This window comes from Kockovaella imperatae (assembly GCF_002102565.1).
Source record: "Kockovaella imperatae strain NRRL Y-17943 chromosome Unknown BD324scaffold_1, whole genome shotgun sequence".
Lineage (NCBI taxonomy): Eukaryota > Fungi > Basidiomycota > Tremellomycetes > Tremellales > Cuniculitremaceae > Kockovaella > Kockovaella imperatae.
In genome coordinates, this window is record NW_019028941.1 from 1,020,939 (window position 1) to 1,040,472 (window position 19,534).

The following is a 19,534-nucleotide window of genomic DNA, read 5'->3' on the forward strand; positions in this document are numbered from 1 at the left end:
GGATAATCTTCGGATTGATTTTGGAAAAATAAAAAAAATCAGTCCATTCCGAATTGGCGGCGTCTCCGAACAAGCCGGGCCGATGCCTGACAGTTTCGCAAATCTCACAGCTACATCCGTATCTATATCCAGTATCCACAGCCAGCCAGCGCTGCAATTCGACTGCATACGAAATCTATCTTACAGGTAACACCTGACCAAACCCTTGCCAGCTTCCGCGCTCATGCCTTTGGCCAATCCATCCACTTGACCTTGAAGGCACAACAATTCCAACCTGTTGGGATCTTTGATACCGCCCCGCATCTCACCGACCGGTGGCAGCTCTGACAAGCCCTGTTTTCTCCTTCTCAAATTCTCCTCTTCGCGATCCTTGATCGTCTGCTCGTGCTTTGCCTTTTCTCGACCAATCTGACGAACAAGATACGCCACATTGTTGGCCTCGTGGGAATGCAGAGTGAGAGCGTCGAGGGTGTCGGAAAGGTAGGACGGGAGGGATGCGGGCAAGGGATTTGTGAGAGCCGAGAATGTCGGTGGAAAGGGTGAGCGAGGCTCGCCAAGGACGGAAGAGGAGGAGGAAGTAGATGCTGGGGCTGTGAGGGTGGCGAGGAGAGCGTTGAGAAGAGAGGGAGTCGAGATGGTCACGGGAAGAGGAGAGAGCATGTTGGCAGCTGTGATTTTGTTCTCAGACAGACTGAAAAAAAGTGTATATCAGCGGAAAACTGCGATGTGCCGTGAACATCTCCACTCACACCGCAGTGTCCCATTTGGCAGTCTTAGCAGCCTCCCAAGCGCCTTCACTCAAACGGTATGCTCTGACACTGAGATCACCAGCAGGAGCTGCAGATTGGTCATGAATGACCAAGACGGCTCGTCCACGTTTTGTAATGCGCTCAATCGATATCAAAAGGTCGATGGCAGCGCGGGTTGCGAAACCACCATTGTGCGTTGACAGGTAGATTCCAACGGCCGAATCGGGTGTTTGAACGCTCCGAAGATGAGCAACCAGACGAGAGGAATACGAGTTGGCTGGAGACAGAAGAGAGGGAGAGAGAGAGAGCATCAGCGGGGATGAATGCAGGCGATGCGTATAGCTGTCGCTCGCCCCGAGACGCAAACTCACCTCCGAGGGATGTTTCACCGGCCGGTAAGGCAAAACAGTCTTCGACTTCCATTACTCCGTCAAGGTCTAGACCGAGCAATATACCTGTAGCATCGGGATGAGATGATAGAGCAGTCGGAGGAGGAGCATTTCGATCCTGTTGAAAGCTCGCAGAAGGAGGAGGAGGCAAATTGTCGGTAGAGTGTTTCATCATTTTGAGGAATACCTGACAGCAAGGTGAGCAGGTGTTTCGACAAGCACTTCGCCCATTGAGCTCCCTGAAGACTTTTGCACCAAGAAGTCTTGCGCCGTCACCATCCCACAGGACACTTACCAAAGAGTTGAGCTTGACACTCTCAATGTCCCTCTCCGCTTCGACATCCAAGACGCCTTCCATCCGTTGAGGAACTTTGGCTTCGTTGCTCTGTTGGACGGGCTGAGGAGTCTTTGCACGGACAGGAGCCGGTAAAGACGCGGACAAGGCCGCGGCCATAGATTTTGCACCGCTCATCGTGTGTCGTATATGATGAGCTGCTCAGGAGTCCAACACGGTTATCGTCGACCCACACCTGGTCCTGATCGCGACAATAGAGAGAGAGAGCGTTCACCCAAAAATATTCCAAAAGTCCGGCAAAATTCATTTGTGGCACTTTTCGTCAACGTGGCTATAATCTGTGTCCCTTTAATAACCTTCTAATGCATTGGATGACGAACTCTGCGGCCAACTGGTGAGAAGCGACCGCCTGAAAGAAGTGGTAGTCTACTCGTTTTCCTCAATCAGGCTCTCCGGATTTGCGTTTCGTATACTAATTTTGACCGCCTGCCTCCACGAATGCTCGGTACAGCTCGACTTTGTCCGTTGCTTCCCAATGTACTTCATCACCGGCACCGAGGAAGAGCACTTCTCCACGTTTGAACTCAATCTTGTCTCCTCCGGAGGATACTGTGCCTTGGCCCTCTGTGACGACGACCAGACTTGGGCCCTGGATAGCCCTGTTGATTGTCGATTGTCCAGCTTCAAGCTGGATACCAAGCACGGAGAACTCTGCAATGGGCGGGTCGTACAAAAGGGCAGACTTGTCCCCTTCAGATCCGAATGATGTCGGTTTCAATAGCTGCTTCGATCCCGATCCAGCTTCGTACGTGAGCATTTCAACCAATGTAGAGACGTCCCGGAGTTTGGGAGTCAATCCAGCTCGAACAACGTTGTCGGAAGTTGCCATGCACTCGATGATGTCTGAAAGTGTCAGCCAAGTCCACAACCGACGACGGCTGACGTCTGAGATCTCCTGTCGTCTCACCTCCGCTGATGTACGCATGGGGCATGTCAGCTCCCAAAAAAGCAGCCTCTCCTCTGTTGAGCTCGACAACGTTGAGAATGAAAACACACAGGACACCGACATCACCAGGGTACTGATCATTGAGCATCAGGGTGAGATCGACCAGGCTTTTCTCAGCTTCCGCGATACTAGCTCCTTCCTCGCCGGATTGGGATGCTTTGTATCGCGCCACCAAGGTCTCGATGCTCGTTTTGACCTTCTCAGGGTCAGCGGACATGAGAGCTCCAAAGATTTTCTTGAGGATAGCTTTCTGATCATCCGTAGGTCCTGAGATAGTCGGCTCGAACAACAGAGCGGTGGGAGGCCTAGTGTCGGGGAGAGTTAGAGAGACGGCGAGCTCGGAAGTAAGCTCGGCGGGGATGAGAGGATCCAGCTCGGGCACCGAGAGAAGGTTGAGCAGCAAGGTTTGAAGAGGTAAGAAGTTGAGGAAGGCGAGGAAAGGAGTTAGGGCGATCGCCATTTCAGGTTTGTGGTTGGGGTCTATGTCCTACGATGAGCTACCACCGCCGCAAGAACCCGGGCTACTCACCTTTGTAGATGTCAGGATGCTCTTCGAATAACTTTTTGGCCAAAGCTTTATCTGGGTGGGCTTGGATACTGAGGGCCGTTCCTATACTCAAAACTTTGAACAGGAATGGCAGAGAGCCGTCCTTGGATTCCGGGAAGGCGGAGATGATCTTGTCCCCGATGAGAGAGGAGTTGGCTGCCAGGTGAGAGGACAGGGTCGTAGAGGCGTCAAGCTTTGACGGAACATTTGGGTGTGTCCCCATCCATAGCTACGTTGGTTAGGGTCATGCATGAACCACGAGAGGTTGACAGTAGGTCAAACTCACTTCGGCATATGTCTTGTCCTCGTTAACCTCGAAATCTGGGACAGACACAGCTGCCAATTGAGCTGCCAGAGACGTTGAGCCTTTCTTTCCCCATGAATAATCCTGAATCCCAGGTTGGATCTTGAAGATCGTCGAGGATGACATTGTGGGAGGTATGCGGCTATGGTATCAGTACAAGCTCGACACGTTTATTGCCTGCTCCCTTCTCAAATAGACTTTCGCTTAATATTTTGGTGACTGCACCTCTGGTTGGATTTCATTTTTGATTCCGCTTCTCGGCCATTCCCACCCAAAGTTTCGCGCGTGTCTGAAGCTGATCATCTTCAACTCACTGTTCAACTCATCCAACCTTCCCCTCTGCCGCGCATCATCCCCCTCTCACAGATCATGGTCCTGCCAAACAGACCATATGTTCCAGGGATGAATGGTCCAGGACCAGCTCCTCCACTTCCACCTGGTCCACCGCCGACGTCTTACGCACCGGCTCAGGATCAATCCGCGAGCTCTCAAGCGGCATGGGCAGCCTACTACCAGGTAGGTCTTTGCTCAAATGACTTGCGACTCAACGAACTGACTCGATTTCAAGTCGCAAGGGATGGCAAGCGGAGGAGGTTATAACGCCGCGGGAGCTTCTCAGCCACAATCGGCTCAACCCTCAGCCGGCGCTCCGAATCCTTACGCCAACTATGGATACGGTGCAGGCGCGCAGCACTCTGCCCATGCGTCAGGGCATCATCGACCGCCAGCTCAAGGGTACAGGCCTCCAGCTACCCAGTCCTACGGACAGCCGATGCCTCAACAGCAGTATGGACCTCAGCAGCCGTACAACCCGCAAGCCCCGGCGTACGGACAAGCAGGTTACGCTGCACAGACGCAAGCTCAACCTGCTTATGGAGCCGCCACAACCTACGGAGCTCCGGCGCACAGTCAACAAGCATATCGACCGCAATCTGCTCCTGCTCCTGCTCCTGCTGCTCAACCTTATAATAACCAACAGACATACTACCCTCAACAAGCTGGTCCTCAACAGCCTCAGCAAACTTACTCTCCCGTTCGTCCGCAGGTCAACCAGCAATATCGTCCGGCCCATACTCCTTCACCTATGCAGGCTCAAAATCGGCCATATCAGCCTGCCGGACCGGCACCTCGCGCGCCTTCAGGCCAGGGTCGACCGCCCCAGGCGCAACAACCTCAGTCTGGGTTCCCTCCCGCCAAACGACCGCGATTCGACTCACCTCAAGGCGTGGCAGGCGCAGCAGCAGGTCCGATGACAACCGGAGGCACAGGAGTACATGGACTTCCAAACACACCCATGCAAAGTTATACACCGCCTCGTCCACCTGCGTCGATTCCAGTGAGGCCCTCTGGGCAAAACTTTAATTCTCGTCCTCCTGCTCTTCCTCATCCTCCCAATGGTCCGAGTGCCAGTCGATCATCGTCTGGTATCGGCGGACCCTCATCACTCCCTGCTCCTCCTATTCCAAGACCTCCAATTCATCTCGGGCTCGGTGGACCTCCTCCCTCTCTTCCTTTCGGCGGACAGCTTCGTGGTGGTATGATGGGCGGCGGTCTGGGTATGAGAGGCGGCCTGGGCGGACGAGGAGGCCGTGGTGGATTGATGAACGCTCCTAGGGGTCCCGCCGGAATGCGCAGACCCGATGCTTCTCGAGGCCATCGAGATTCAGACAAGAAGCGGAGAGACAAAGATCGCGATCGTGATCATAGGGAGAAGGAGCCGAAGACCACCATGTCTGACTTCAGAATCATTGGTATTGAAATGAAGAATATCGGCTGGAGCTGGGGCGTACTCGGAGATGATTCCGAAGTTCAAGCCTCCAATGATGCCACGGAGAAAGGAGAAGCAAAGGTCGAAGAGATCGAGGCAGAGAAGGCTCCAAACGGCTTTGCAGAGTCAAAAGTTGAAAACAAAGCTGCTCCGGAAACTGGAGAAGGTCCTGTGAAGGGAGAAGGTCCTGTGAAGGGAGAAGAAGAGTTGACGAAGGATCTCTCGGATGTTGTGAAAGTGGATCCCGAAAGTGTTAGTAAAGTGGAATCTGAACATGCGAATGCGGGCGCTGTAGGAGTCGAGTCGAAGAATCTCGGCGAAGCTGAAAACAAGGCCGGTTCTCTTGACGCGTCCGAGGGCGCCGAAGAGAAGACAGGTGCTAAGCGCAAAGCGAAGACTTCAGAAGGTGGTGGTGAGTCAATGAACGCTCTGACTGGGTTCTACCGGCTGAGACTGCTTTCGCGTGTCAGAAGAAGAAGGATCAGCTTCTAAGAAGCATCAGGGAGGAGGCTATGCGGTGACTCACGGCAGGCCAAATGATCCTTCTGCTCCGCCTCGAGACTCGAATCAGAATCGGTTCCGTATTTACTTTGAATCTCCTCCCGAGCTGGATCGGATTCCGAAAGCTCTAAGGCGGAATCCAAACAAACGGTGGAGGAGAGAAGACAGTGAAAGTGTAGCTCCAAGTGTTGCTGGAGATCGTGTGAGGGAGGGCACCGTTGGTACCGTGGGGACTGTCGAACCTGTGGAGGAGGAGAATGTGGAAGATGGCGACATCGCTGCCCCAGGTTTGAGCGGAGAACTTACCCAGGCGGCCAAGGAAGTCGCTGCCGATCAGGCAGGTTCGGATTTGCAAGCTACGAAACCATCAGCTACTAGCTTGGCAGTCGCTGAAGAAAACTCGGGAACTAATAGAGACGCGGTAGCGGAAACCCTCAAGGAGTCTACCGGAGACGAAGTGACTGAGCTGTCAGCTCCGGAACTAGTTTCTGAAGATGCCTTGGGAAATGCGGAAGCCGTCACAGTGGAAAGAGCTGCCGAGGTCGACCCATCCACCTCGCATGGGGAAGCCGGGGACATCTCCATGGTCACTGACGCCGGTGCGATCGAGACTGCCATCAACGATCTCGTCGACGAAGCTGCGGCGAAAACAGCAGTGGGGGACGCGGTCGTCGAAGGACCAGCAGCTATCAGTGATCACGACCCGGTCGTCGATGTCGAGCAAGGAGAGCAGGAGGTCGTCGAGTCAACAGAGACTCAAAATGCGCCGGCTGTAACAGGCGGGGAGTCTACTGCAGTCTCAGCGGAAGGTGCTACAGGAACTCAAGCCGGCAATGAGACACCTAAAGTCTCTGTGGAGGAAGCCCAAGCATTAGCCGACTCCGCAGAGAACACTGCATCGGCATACAAAACCCGCGCTCGCAGGAGGTCATCGGTCAGTTCGAATGCTTCGGAGGATTATTCACCCGATTCTGCGGCCAAAGAGAGTGGTCCATCACTCAATCGACTGTCAATCTTGTACGAGGAGTCCTCGCGACGGATCTGTATTGATGCGGTGGTGGTGGAGAAAGTCCGGATCCATCGCAAAGAAGGCAAGATAGAGGTGATCTTCGTCAAAGACTTGCTTCAAACTGCTGAGGCTAGCTCGGACGACACGCCGGTGTCATTGCTTCAGGGTATACTGGTGAGTGGACGAGGCCCGAGCCTGGAGCGACTCGTTTTACTCATATGTTCGCTCAGGTGGAGACCTACGACTCGGCAGATCAGCGATTCGTCTCGTCTACCAGAGAAAAGCTTGAAGAGATCTGGTCGAGTGAAACAGAAGAAAACATTACCGTTCCGCCTTTCCACAAAGCTTTCCCACAAAATGCGGAGAGTCCGCTTGTCTTGTCCGTGTATTTGAACATGCGGAAGCCCCTCAGCGAGCCGAAATGGTGTCGTAACAACTCGGCAGACGACTGGTTGATCGAGCAATTCGGTACCAGACGAGCAAGCTCTGAGACTGGGTGGCATGGAAAGTTGGAGATTGTAGACCCTGATCCGGTACGCGTGCGCCTTGTTGCAAATCTGTAGCACTGCTGACGCTCGCTCGCAGTCGCCCACCCTTCAATCCATCATGGACAGCTGGGTAGCATCCGCATCTTACGGCACAACTCATTCCCGTCGAGCATTCACCTCATCTCTCCTATCCGACCCTAACGACCTTGTCGAAATACTCCTCCGCCTCGCTCGGGGTGATCGTCCTTCCACAGCATCAAGTAGCTCAACTCTCGGTCCTCTCGCTTCCGTTATCCGACCTGATTCGCCGTATGCCTCTCATCAGACCCACGTGTCTTTGGCGATCCTCGCCATGTACCGCCTGACAACGGATTACGCTGCCAAAGCGGGAGAAAAGACCGAAGTTGTGAACGAAAAGGTCACAGATATCATCAAGAGTCTTCCGACTGGGCTCATACACAAGAGCCTGGAAGGTCTCTTCAGGGAATGGGGAACTGGAGGCAAATCTGACAAATGAGCATGCGACGGAGCCATTCATTCCCCTTTCGTGTATGTAACAATACAGGTTTCATATCATTATGACTTCACATCTATCGACATTTTACAACATTGCTTGTGCATATATCGTGTTGCTGTAGACAAGAGACAAAGTGAATATTCTGCTCTCCGCGTCCAGCCCGGTGCTAATCTCGTCAACCTCGACTATGCGTCTCCTTTTCCATCCAATACCGCTCCATCCTTCCGATCGTGGTAAGCCAAAAGTCACCCAGTTGGTCATCGGCATCCAGCTCCCAGAAATGGCCATGCAAACTGTGGGGTTCGTCAGCGGGTCGATCGCTCGCTGACTATGCTTACGTGGCGACACCTTCTACCAAGTCGTGTTCTGTCGGATGTATGGTGTTCCATCTGTAGACCATCAGAGAGGTTCATTGCTTTACTTACTCTGGCTTGAGGGCTGTCCACGGTGCATCCCCAGTCCAGCTGAAGTAGTGGTTCAACAAAGCCTTGAAGCGATACTCATCAGCTCGATTTGGTCATGTGAGGGACTCCGACGGCTCACCTGCTCCAGGTAGAACGGATCATAGTCCTCTTGCTTAAGCAAAGCGGTGAACAAGTCCTCCGATGGTCTAGCCAGCCAGAATCCACCGTTGAATTCTGATCCATCCAATTTACCAGGCCGTTGTGCCACTTCTTCGTCCACACCCACACTTGCCAGACCATACTTTGGCCAAGCTGCCTCTTCGGTCCATATACCTTCGAGGGATCGAGTGAGGATCGTATCGCTATCCAAGTAGAGAATACGCTCGTATTGGGTCAAGTTGAAGATGTTCAGCTTAGAGTATTGATCTTTCCATCGGATATTATCGCCCAAGTCAGCCGCTTCGCCAGGCATGCCGAGCACAAATGGTCGTCGGATGACCACTGCTCCTTCTTCTCGGAGTTGATCTTCGATCTCTACAGGAACATTCGGAGTAGTCAAGACTACAAAATCTCTCATGGGATCCGCAGTGAGTCGGTCATGCTTGATCTGAAAGAGGAGGAGGCGAGTTTGTAGGAGATAAATGGGATCGAGTCCGATATCTGAGAGAAATGTCGCATACGCCTCGGTGGTTGATTGTTGCAGGTGCACAGTTGGCCAGTCGGATATTGATGAAGATGATGAAGGTTGATAGAATGGATTCAAAAAGGCCAGTATTGTATTGAGAGTGCCTGGTGGTTGAAGAGATAAAGTCGTCAGAACCACCAGCATAGACGTGAGAGCAAAGATTAGCGGCAGACTAGCTGCTCGCAGACACGTTCGGAACTTGAGAGATGGTGATCCACCATAGGGAGTGGTTGTCAAGTCGATCGATGCAGGCTTGTAAGGTGATAGAGGGACACCCCCTTCACTCTCTCTACCCATATTGTTGATCAAAACTGATCGATCAACTCTCGGAGACCTATGGAGTAGTCGGGTAGTCAGCCCTCAATATGTGAATAGCCATCATTCTAAATAGGTGTCACACACATGCTGTGGATATCACAACCCCTCGCCCTTGACACGCAATCTTTTCAAGATCGTTGACCTTTGTAGCATTCCCCCGGTCGCCAGGTAGTCCTTTGATTACACGCTCTGACGAGCTTTGAAAAGTCTCACCAAGACACTATGGCACAGACATGTCCTTTGAGTCGCTCTCCCGTTCAGACTCCTGACCGCTCACACCGGGTTCCAATGGGTCCAAAAGCAGTACGATCGAATAAGCTGTGAGCTTGTGAAATCAGTTATAAATTGTGACGATTTGAATGGTCGAACCTATCACGTTGCAGATCCTGAATGGGATTTGAAACATCCCGCGGGACCTGAGCGAAAATCTGTCCCTGGAAGTTTCACACAGGCACGTGATTACATGGCGGATGGCCTGGATCGCGAGTATATGGTACTTAATGTGAACATAGTTTGACGCCGTGATACAGTAGTTCTACATTGTATGGAGGTAAGTCACAGCGAGATTACGCCCCTGAATAGTCTGATGGGCGAGGCAAGTACGCTTCACCGTACCTTATGGGGGCTCTGTTTCCCTGTGAACGAGCAGGGTGATTATGTGGTGACCGAACGGGAATCGGTTCCCGACGGTCGACTGTCACTGTCCTCACTGTCTTGGTATCTCTGCCCACCAGGTACCAGCGTCTTCTTTCGCCTGTACGGCAGGCTAGGCATCGGAGCAGGGTCCAGGCGACCGGAACACTCTCGATGAATCTTGCGTCTTTCTACAGCCTCGATTCGAGCTTCGATAGTGGCCATGAGCTGGGGTCGTAAGCTTAATTTCAATAATCACTCAAGCTTACTCTATCATAACCACGGAGGAAGCTCAGTTGCCCAATAACAAGATCAGCGTCGATCATCCCATCTTCAGTCTTCAGTACACCTTGAACCTCCAATCGTCTCATAAGTGGCTGTGCCACATCCTTCTTGAAATCGTGAAAGGTGTGGTAGACTAGGATCAGGGTGAGATGTCGAATGAGAGCCATGAATCTGTAAGCTCACTCGAATGCTGGATGGCATGGTTGTTCTCGAGAGCTTCTTTGCAAGATCTGCCTAAGTGATTTCCAGCGAAGCCTAGCAAAAGGCGGAAGATCACGCACCTACGGTTGGATTCCAGGCACGATTATCACCATGAGGGATCTTTCAAAGTGAACGCACGATATCTCGCGATCCCTCAAGTTGCTCACCAAAGTGTCTGGGTTGTAAGATTGACCCGAAAGATGAATAGCAGCCATCTGAGTTGAATCACAATAGCTCCTCCCGCATTGATCACATCTTTCCTTGAGTGATATAGCATTCGTCGACAGCTTTGGGTAGCCTGTCCGGGGCCAGAGCCTTGTCAGCCGCAACGTGACTTGTAACGACCTCGCGTCGCTTACGTCCGAATTTTTCAGGATAAATACCCTTGACCCTCACCCAGTCCCTCTTTCGCACACTCATACTCTTTGCAGCGGCATCATGGCGGTCCCGGAGCGCCTTCCAAGGGACTGTAAAGTAACCGTTCAGACCGTCGGAGAAAAAACATTCAATCTGTCTTTCACTGGCCCTTTGACACTGTAGCATGACGAGGAGGACCAGTCGCTGATAATTGGCCTGACCATAGTGTTGGGCTCGAGTGAGACCGTACCGTGAGATAAAAGCTGTAGATTGCGTGAGCTCTTGCAAAGCCTTTAGTAGACTGTGCCTAGAACCTCACAGAATCGAATCCCCAGACCTTCCCTTTGCTCGAGTGGGGTGACTGGCTCAGATGATGACCATGAGGGATCATCAGAGATGGTCCTGAGATTGCTTGTATCGCCACTACCGTCATTGGCTCTTCTGCGACTGCTTTCCCCACTACCGCCTCCCCGGCTGTCATCACCTCCGCTTCCATCTCCTGAGCCGGCTTCAGCCTGGCGTATAGCGAAAGGTCTCGACCTCGCTTCACCACTTCTGCCACTACCAGTGCCAATGTCACTCCTGGCTCTTTCCCCGGTGCTGGCAACGGTCTTGTTGGCTCGATCTGAACATCTTGAGCTCGAGGCTTCCTTGTGAGCGTGGTCCGAGATCCCCACACGGCTCTGACTCCCCATTTTGTCAACGCTGCCAGTGCTTGAGCCGCTGTGACCGTTTTTATCTCCTCGCAAATTAGTCGCTGTGTTGTCTGTGCGTGCCTGTCGTAAGGTGTCCTCGGTGTCACAGCCACGCGTTGAGATCTTCGAGCCCTTGCTTGAGCCGCTACTCATGAGATGCGGTCGCTCATCTGGACACTTCTGGATTTCCTTTGTCGGAGTAGTCGGGGGAGTAGGAGGACTGGGCTTGGAAGTCTGGATCGGGTTCTTGTTCGAGATTTGTTGAGATACTTGAGGTACTTGTTTGTCTGCTTGATCGCAGGGAATCGCTTTGGGCTCTTCCGTGCCCATTGAAGAGTCTTGAACGTTAGCTGCATCTTGAGACTTTCGAGAACCAGAAGGTCTTTGCGGTTCTCGGCATGGGCTTCCTGATGTTTTCTTGTGATTGTTAATGCTAGATTGAGGTACCGACGTTTGAGCAGGGCTCGCATGAGGACAAACGGTTCTCGCTCGCTTCTGTGAGCGATGTGAGCTGGGTGATCCTTGCCGTGAGCGTTTAGAAGGAGGGACGTCGGCGGAAGCTTTAGCTTCCGGGCTGGACTTCTCAGCCACAGTCACCCTGGAGATTCGATTCTCGCTCTTGCTCGGACTATCCTCAATACCATTCAACATGATGTCGACGAGCCAGCTCAAGGCGAGTGCACCGTGGCGTGAAGAGGAGTAAGCTGAAGAAGCGAAAGGCAGAGAAAGAAGCAGATCAATGTCCACTCCAAGCGGCATCAAAGGTGCGGTGCCAGCGATCCGTGCGCCACACCACCACTGTCGACCTGGAAAGTATACATGAATGCTGGATATCAAGATGAGCCAAGGCGCCCTCTTAGTGCTACTTGCTGATACGTTCTGTTCGTCCTCGAAGTCGGTCCGACCCCTAATACCAAAGTTTCCGATCACTCATCCGCCAACCTTGCAACTCTCAAGCTCCTCATTTGAGCTTTTGCAGCTCCGGTATGGTTGTTCATTCCCCCAAAGAAAGCCTTCGTTGCGTCGCGTAGTATTAATTTATCGTTGTCATCATGATCGCCAGAGGTGTACCCTGAATCGGTGAATGGGAACGAGTCACCAGAGTCTGACATGGCAGGAGAGGTCGGTGACGATAGCGAAGATTCCAGAGAGTCGAAATGAGACGCTGGAAGGGTCGTTACTGCGTGAGCTAGTAGAAGCTGTTTCCCACCGGGCTGCGAATGAAACGGTCAGCCTGAGACACGTCAAACACACGCGTCATATGGCTTACATGATCCGGTAAGAATCTCCCGGCATCCACAATGCAGCCATCCACAATCAACAGCAGTCTCCTCCATCTGATACTTTCGACTGTTCCATCACCTTCTTGGACATGCCTCACCACCAACTCGCCGTGCCTCTTTTTGACCTCCGCCCGACTCCACACCGGAAGCTCCTCTATCGGCTTTTCACGCTCTTCCTGCGGCACGGTGGCGTAGAGACGATCCGCATGTGCCATGAGTACGCGTGCTTTGGCTGAAGCGATAGCTGAGTCGGGAGTGCGATATATTTTCGGAACGAGCGGAGTGAAGTTGTGCAGGAGCCAGATGATCCATTTGGTCGGGTCCCAATCACTACGACGCCATCTCAATACTCATCTCAAACTCAACAGTCTCGGCTCACCCGCTATGTGGCCCATTCCGAAAGTCTTGAGGAAAGGCGTGATGATAACTACACTTATGTTCAGCACGCTAGCAGCATAATCGATGAAGCTCACTTGTGATTCCCTTCGCCAGATGTGATCAAAGCTAATATCTGCGGGAAAGTCAGCAATGAGGGTGTTTATATCCACCAACCAAATTGCCTCTCGCAGACACATCCTCGGTAAATTGCTGGAAACCTGACCAGTGTGCCAACGAGTTGATGCAGAATGTCGAGTGCCTGGTGACATCAATCAGGGTAGTGAAGAGAAGACGGCAACGACTCACCATACGCCGAGTCTGGCAACGATGGCGCCCCATACAAGACCGCCCCAACCGTCTCCCCAACCGAGATAGGCCACAGCCCAAGGCACGGCGATACCCATGAGAATGGCGATGGGTAGGAAGTGTTTGTGCTGAAAGCGGACAACTGAAATGATAGGTCAAACGGGAAATGCCGAGATGAAGCGCGCTCTGCCCACCAGGATCCGAGTCCAGATCGTCTCGCTCTATCAGCCTTAGTCTGGGATATGACGGCTTCAGGAAGATCCAGCCGCAGTGAGAGTAGAACAAGCCTTTGGTGGCAGCGTATGGGTCATGAATTGGAGAATCGGTAAAACTGAGAGAAGCTTTCAGTTGCAAAGCAGATGATAGGGAGAAAGCCGCTCACCGATGGTGTAATCTGTGTCTCAGAACCCACCACTTGATGGATCCCTGGAAGCCCATCGAGCCTAGGGCCGCGAGAACTATACGAAGTGGTAGAGTGGCTTCATATGCGTGATGTGACCATAATCGGTGGTACCCTGGACCTGAATGAGCACAGTCTATGAATATTCGACGAACCCAAAGTGATCCTGAGATTGATTGTCAGAAACTGCTGAACCTATATGACGTTGAGACTTACCCAAAACACGGAATTTGCCAGGACATAATCGCCAGAATGGCTGTCCGCCTATCTAGATCCTTCAGCGGTGAGAGGTATAGTACTCCGTAGAGAGCAAAGGCGTGCATGACTGCCAGACAAGTGAGCAAGGCTTTTGGTAGCCAGGCCGATTCGTGCGCTCACAGATGAAGAATATGCCATTGGCTGGAGTGCACAGGTAAGCAGCTTGAAGTGAAGGGAAGGAGAGCTACTCACACCACCATATCTTGGTCTTTTGCTTGTCCCTAGCAGCAGAGCTCGCAGCACTGGAGGATGTGACGGTCGCGTTCTGCGATGCCATGTTGAATGGCAAGGATCGAGGGATCGAAGGTCGAACTTATGTATGGCTGACTCTCGGCAAGGTGGACACTTGGCGCCAGACAACAACAGTCAGCTCCACCTCTACTTTCTCTCCTCTTCTTTTCAAAAGGGTATTGATGACCTGTGCAACACCGCTCTGGTACCAGATTCTCGAGTCTACCCAAAAGTCGCCGAAGCCTCGATCGACAGCTCGCGCCCGAGGTATCCAATCAATCGAAAGGCACGGTCAAGCAAATTCCGACTGCTAGAGCCTTTTGAGCGATGCGCTATGCGAACTGAGTCTGCTGCTGAATGGAGACGAAGATCCAAACTTCTGAGTGAGTAGAGATGATACGAGAAACAAATGAGTCCAAGTTGCGGTCAATTGATACCATGACCGCCCTCGGGTGCTGTGTGATCGTGGATGCCGGCATGCTTTTCTGAATTTATGAGCCAGTGCCGATCGCCTGCTCCCACCTCCCGGTTTTCACGGATGGGACTCATCAGCAAAACATAAATGAACATGCATAGAGTCATCTAGCTGCATCCAGGTAGATGGCAACAGCATGCGTCGCGGCGATGAACGCTGAGAGTCTCAGTCCCCTTAATTCAGTGTGTGCTGGGGACGGAGTGAGGTGTACGAGAGTGATGACGGATGAGCTATGGAATCTGACCCCGACGCGGGTCACGCCGCCATTTCCCCTGCAATGGGTATCTCGAACAGCTCTTGTCTCTGTCTGAAGCTCAGGTCCTTTCTCGAGACCAGCCATAGAAGCTTCGCAAAGGCAGCTTCGTGGGTCAGGTCGTGGCCCGGTAACACTCCCTTGGACAGGAGTGTCCGTCCTTGGGTGTACAGAGGATAGACGTTGGGTATAGCACCTGATTTTGATCAGAGGTGCGTACTTTGAGTGCTTTAACGACTCACATTGTGAGATGACCACGACGAGAATATCTCGCTTCACGGCTGCTTCCAGAGCTGCCAGTGCGCCATTCTCCTCGCTGATTGGTAAGTTACCAGAGCCATACGCAGACAAGATGACGGCTTTGCAGGTAGGCACAGCTTCGATCTGGGCAGATAGAAGGGCACCGGTGATACCTGGGTGAATCGAGCACGATAAAACCGTGGGTGATGTCACCAGATTGATGAGACGAGGAGGCAAGGTGGAGGATCGAGGTGTTATAGAACCCCCAAGTGCTGAGATAATCGTCAAATTCCGCATGCTACGGACGCATGTCTATACTCACTTATTTTAACGTTCAGATTTACGAGAGGAGGGACGCAAGGAGATTGAAAGGCAGCAAAGTGATTTGGTGAGGTCTTGGTCGCTCTAAATTCGGTCATCAAACACATTCTCATTGAAGCTTTTGCTTGACGCAACTGACCTGTTTCCCTGGAAAACCTGATGGTGGAAGACGACACCGATACCAGCAAAATTCATGACTCCGGCCACGTAAATTGAGTCAAGCAAATTCGCCCAGCCATCAGAACGAGGTTGAGATAAGGGAATCTGTGCGCCAGTAACTAGGATAGGTTTGCCAATATTCGTAAAGAGGAAGGAGAGGATGGAGGAAGTGTAAGCCTATCGGAGCTTTAGCTAATGCCAGAGGAGGCGCGCTGCAAGACTGACCAGAGTGTCTGTCCCTGAGAGTATTATAAAGCCGTCGTAGTCTGTCCAATTCTCTTCTACGAGTCCAGCAATGATGTTCCATTCTGAGCGTTGTCAATCACCGCTCGCAGAGCGACTGCCGAAAGGCTGAAGCCGGCCAGGCGCCACAATCGCCTTGCAACTCACCACTTGGAGTCATTTCACTACTATCCATCTGCTTGTCGAGATCCAAGATCTCATACGATACTCTCTCCTCATTGTCACCTAGCGGAGGCGTAATGAGTTCAGGGTAACGGGTGTTCACACCGACAGCCACTGGCAGTACGGGTGAAGAGAACAAGGTCGGTGTGGAAGTTCCGGATGGGTCAGACAGGAGAGGGTGTTGTCGGATACGACGGTAGAAATGATCATTCCGGAGCTACGGAGCGCCACAGTCAGCTACCATGAAGGCCCCGGGGTCCGAGATCTCCACGCACAGGTGTGTATCCATTCGACGATGGTTCTGAGGCTATTGTCCCTCCTGTTCCAATGACCAAGAGCCTCCGTTTGACGTCCGGCCGGGTATATTCACCGCTTGCACGTGCAGACATCTTTCCGTCCAACAGTGTGTTCGTCCCGATTTGAGAAGAAGTACCAGAGATGATGGTATCAATATGGCACACGTCGTTCGAAAGCCAAGTCTAAGACAGGTATTGGCACGCCCAGTCCGGCTGGAGTTGAGGCTCCTTATCTCCCACTTTTCCAGATAAACAGCTTGAGGGTATCCTTTGGTACAGTGTTACAAGATTATAGAATAGAAGTCGATGAAGAGATGTGACACAAAGATGAAAAGTCGAGTCGAGGAATGAAGAATGCGACTGTGAAGCAAGAGCTCGTGGTTCATGTCGACGAGTCTTTTTTGGGAATGGACAAATGGGAAATCAGGCGCAATGAAAATGGGAAATCAACAGCATTGGCAGCAGTGGCATTGATCCGGCCGTAACGTTACAGCTGCAAGGTGTTGACAGCGACAACTTGTTCAGCAGGTGGTAAGAACTACCAGCGGACGAGGTTTCAATCCAGACGACACGCAGCGTATTCATGCAGCACATTACATGCACGACGGGTTGTTGCTCTACGAGAAGTGGCAGGAGTTGGTGCCACATCTTCACCGGTGACCAACTTTGTGAGTTAGGCAAAGCAATGTCTCCCAATAGCACGGAAAGTCTTGCCAATGAGAGCTCTTAGAGTCTCTGTCAGAAGCCACATCACGAGCGTGCCCCCCGTCTAGTCATCTGCCATCTGTCCAGCCCTAATCTCCTCGATGGCCAACGCCACCTCTCCTTTGCCTCTCCGTTTCCGCTTCTTCTTCTTCCTAACATCATCTGAGCCTTCTACCTGGACGTCCCGAGGCTCAGAGCTCTTCCTCTTGGTCGCAGTCTCAGCCTGGTCATCTGGCGCTTTTCTCTTCTTCTTCTTGACGCTCAGCGGATTCGGTCCTTTGATCCTGTTGCGTCTAGGTTGACCGCTGCTTGAGGGACCTGCCACGGCCCTTTGCCCACCGTCAATCTGAGCGGCTCCCAGGACGTTGTCTCCGTCTACGATGCCATCCAAGACTCTAGCACCTTCCGTCCTTCGTTCTTCTTCCATTGCGTCCTTATATTTTAGCGTCGCACGGGATGGAGGAGATTGGACGAGCACGCCTCGGGGATTGAAATGAATCATTGGGAGGCCAGGGATAGTAGAGAGGGACGTTCGCAGTTTGACTGACTGGGCAGCAAGCACATAGCGATGTTTGTTGGTTTGGCCTAGAGAAGGGTCAACATCTCTATGTCACTTCGTGAGATCCGTGCACCGTACCGATCACATCCTTCAAACACTCGTCCGGCTCAATCACCTCCCTGTGATTACATTTACGTCTTTCAAACGTCTTTGCAATATCCACAAGCGGTTGATAGTCTCTGCCCTTCTTGTACAAGGCATCGATACAGCACTGAGTAATCACTATGGTGTCTCAGCCATGACTCTGGGATCACCAGCCTGTGCTCACTTGGCTTCACATTACCTTGCACACACGCAAAGAGCTGCTTGTGTATGTCGCTCTCCTTATTCAGGCTCAACAGGATATCTTGTGACACTGCTCACACATCAGCTGTACGTCTCAGGACAGATTGGTACGATGCTCACCTAGAATCTGGAACGGTTGACGGAAATTGAAAGCCTGGGTGTATATACCCATGGCCCTTTTATACACCTTTGCACGCTTGTGTCGCATGACGAGCAGGTGTTGATGGTGAATAGGTTGAGAACAGATTAGTGAATGAAGTCACCGAACGAGCAGACATGAGGACAACTTTTTTGAACAACTTTCCCACAGTTGCATTTGAGTATGCGTTAATCAAATGATGCGGCTGATATACTTGGGTTGGGACCATACCATATCCGCTCTGGTCCTACATGGGCAGAGCTGTCCAGCAGGACGAGTAAGATCTGCATAAGGAAGCGGTACTTAGTCTAGTATCGTCCATCTCATCCTGGCGAAGCCGGCTTAATGAGCAATGAGGTCAGTCTGATGAACCCCATTCAGCGGGAGCAGGATGATGATGATTGGGAGACGGTATGTGAAAGTGATTCTCTTGTATACGTTCCGGCTCATCTCATGGTGTGCAGGCCGATCTGTCAAACACCGCTCGCAAAAATCAGGGGTCTTCAAGGCCTGCTGTAGGCGGAACTGCGGCCTCTCTCCGACCTTCCGCGCCAGCCTTTGTACCTCGTCCGGCAGCGCCTTCTAAACCGGCAACCGGACAACCTAGCAGGAACAACTCAGGTGACGATGAATGGTTCGGATCAAGACGACCCGTCTCGAATCGTCAGATATGGGAGAGCGCGTGCGTGTAGCTCAGCCTTATTTCAACATCGTGCTATGCTGACAACCCATGTCCACAGAAATAATTCAGCTCCGCCGACTGTGATCGCCCCATCAGCGGTACACATCGACGCAGGCACTATCGGCACTCACATGCCTCCTGCACCTGTCATGCAAATCCTCCGCAGGCCAGCCGACTCCACCGGTAATACAGGTCGAAGGTCAACGCCTGGAACTGGGACAAAAACATTGGAAAGGCGAGAGGAGGAATACCGTCTAGCAAGAGAGAGGATTTTCGGGCCACCAACAGGCAGCAATGAACCCGGTCAGGCTGCGTCCAGCGGCACGCATAGCGCCAATCGGAGTAGAAGTGGTACTCCAACAGGAGGAAGGAGTAAAGCAGGTTCACCTCAACCTGGCTTCATAGGCGATTCGGGTTACGGAGGACCGCACACTACTGGAAGACTCTCTGGGCCTGGCGAGAGGAAGACGTCATCTCCTGGTATCATGAGACAGCCCAAAGGGCCCTCGGCAGGTGGAGGGTTCGGACGATGATGCTAGTCACGTAGGGCAATTGGATAATGGGTCACGATGTCATGATCCTGAGAGTCTCAATCTCCAAACGTAATCGGCGACGACATGATTGATCTCCCGTGTGCTCCTCTGACCATTGTCCACCGCACGGTTCATCACTATTCTCTCGCTTCGGGAAGTGTGTCTGACAAGTCATTGACTGCCAGGACTATTCTCATCGCTCGGCTTTCTTTCCCAAATTTCTCATCTCGATCGTGACTTATCACAAACGACACCGATCTATGTATCGTCGTTCGAGAAGTCCGAGAAGGGCTCAATTTCGACGTCAAAGTGTATGGGCGCGCGACATGCTTTAAATCTAATCAAGCACTGACGATCCATAGAAGTTTGACTATCTCCCAACAGTTTATGCCGATGACAACAAGCAGAAGCACGATGCTTCGTTGGGACGACGAGGTCATCAAGCCAGCGAGGCAAGGGCAACGTCGGTGGCTTG

At 52.3% G+C, this 19,534-nt stretch overlaps 9 protein-coding genes across 9 annotated transcripts; 2 read left to right on the forward strand and 7 right to left on the reverse strand.

The window, feature by feature from the left end:
• Position 1: 1 nt before the first annotated feature.
• Positions 2-1,694, reverse strand: BD324DRAFT_612449 (hypothetical protein). Its single transcript, XM_022014393.1, has 4 exons — positions 1,434-1,694; positions 1,121-1,325; positions 750-1,026; positions 2-691 (listed from the first exon to the last, which is right to left on the reverse strand). The coding sequence occupies exons 1-4, from the start codon at positions 1,608-1,610 to the stop codon at positions 181-183; spliced, it is 1,170 nt and encodes a 389-aa protein (XP_021874564.1). The 5' UTR covers positions 1,611-1,694; the 3' UTR covers positions 2-180.
• A 33-nt stretch (positions 1,695-1,727) lies between these two features.
• On the reverse strand, positions 1,728-3,514 carry BD324DRAFT_612452 (RmlC-like cupin domain-containing protein). The gene is made up of 4 exons (XM_022014394.1): positions 3,273-3,514; positions 2,969-3,215; positions 2,401-2,919; positions 1,728-2,336 (listed from the first exon to the last, which is right to left on the reverse strand). Exons 1-4 carry the CDS (start codon positions 3,414-3,416, stop codon positions 1,906-1,908), a joined length of 1,341 nt encoding a protein of 446 aa, XP_021874565.1. The 5' UTR covers positions 3,417-3,514; the 3' UTR covers positions 1,728-1,905.
• A 145-nt stretch (positions 3,515-3,659) lies between these two features.
• BD324DRAFT_606641 (hypothetical protein) lies at positions 3,660-7,573 on the forward strand (the record flags this gene model as incomplete). Its single annotated transcript, XM_022014022.1, has 5 exons — positions 3,660-3,806; positions 3,859-5,470; positions 5,529-6,742; positions 6,799-7,101; positions 7,154-7,573. 5 exons carry the CDS (start codon positions 3,660-3,662, stop codon positions 7,571-7,573), a joined length of 3,696 nt encoding a protein of 1,231 aa, XP_021874566.1.
• Positions 7,574-7,660: 87 nt separating this feature from the next.
• On the reverse strand, positions 7,661-9,058 carry BD324DRAFT_26577 (nucleotide-diphospho-sugar transferase). The gene is made up of 4 exons (XM_022012324.1): positions 8,117-9,058; positions 7,999-8,060; positions 7,912-7,962; positions 7,661-7,866 (listed from the first exon to the last, which is right to left on the reverse strand). The coding sequence occupies exons 1-4, from the start codon at positions 8,957-8,959 to the stop codon at positions 7,749-7,751; spliced, it is 1,074 nt and encodes a 357-aa protein (XP_021874567.1). The 5' UTR covers positions 8,960-9,058; the 3' UTR covers positions 7,661-7,748.
• Positions 9,059-10,361: 1,303 nt separating this feature from the next.
• BD324DRAFT_26513 (hypothetical protein) lies at positions 10,362-11,993 on the reverse strand. Its single transcript, XM_022012322.1, has 2 exons — positions 10,459-11,993; positions 10,362-10,397 (listed from the first exon to the last, which is right to left on the reverse strand). Exon 1 carries the CDS (start codon positions 11,908-11,910, stop codon positions 10,750-10,752), a length of 1,161 nt encoding a protein of 386 aa, XP_021874568.1. The 5' UTR covers positions 11,911-11,993; the 3' UTR covers positions 10,362-10,397; positions 10,459-10,749.
• An 84-nt stretch (positions 11,994-12,077) lies between these two features.
• Positions 12,078-14,053, reverse strand: BD324DRAFT_647794 (hypothetical protein; the record flags this gene model as incomplete). Its single annotated transcript, XM_022017717.1, has 12 exons — positions 12,078-12,365; positions 12,422-12,764; positions 12,814-12,861; positions 12,908-12,945; positions 12,987-13,071; positions 13,119-13,260; positions 13,313-13,449; positions 13,501-13,633; positions 13,674-13,684; positions 13,735-13,843; positions 13,897-13,917; positions 13,969-14,053. 12 exons carry the CDS (start codon positions 14,051-14,053, stop codon positions 12,078-12,080), a joined length of 1,440 nt encoding a protein of 479 aa, XP_021874569.1.
• A 494-nt stretch (positions 14,054-14,547) lies between these two features.
• On the reverse strand, positions 14,548-16,343 carry BD324DRAFT_26447 (putative asparaginase). The gene is made up of 7 exons (XM_022012321.1): positions 16,136-16,343; positions 15,846-16,077; positions 15,681-15,763; positions 15,436-15,632; positions 15,298-15,380; positions 14,978-15,247; positions 14,548-14,931 (listed from the first exon to the last, which is right to left on the reverse strand). Exons 1-7 carry the CDS (start codon positions 16,247-16,249, stop codon positions 14,738-14,740), a joined length of 1,173 nt encoding a protein of 390 aa, XP_021874570.1. The 5' UTR covers positions 16,250-16,343; the 3' UTR covers positions 14,548-14,737.
• A 376-nt stretch (positions 16,344-16,719) lies between these two features.
• Positions 16,720-17,948, reverse strand: BD324DRAFT_678307 (Fcf1-domain-containing protein). The gene is made up of 4 exons (XM_022018984.1): positions 17,826-17,948; positions 17,689-17,775; positions 17,499-17,642; positions 16,720-17,446 (listed from the first exon to the last, which is right to left on the reverse strand). The coding sequence occupies exons 1-4, from the start codon at positions 17,911-17,913 to the stop codon at positions 16,926-16,928; spliced, it is 840 nt and encodes a 279-aa protein (XP_021874571.1). The 5' UTR covers positions 17,914-17,948; the 3' UTR covers positions 16,720-16,925.
• A 241-nt stretch (positions 17,949-18,189) lies between these two features.
• On the forward strand, positions 18,190-19,059 carry BD324DRAFT_647797 (hypothetical protein; the record flags this gene model as incomplete). Its single annotated transcript, XM_022017718.1, has 3 exons — positions 18,190-18,255; positions 18,309-18,526; positions 18,585-19,059. 3 exons carry the CDS (start codon positions 18,190-18,192, stop codon positions 19,057-19,059), a joined length of 759 nt encoding a protein of 252 aa, XP_021874572.1.
• Between the last annotated feature and the right edge of the window lie 475 nt (positions 19,060-19,534).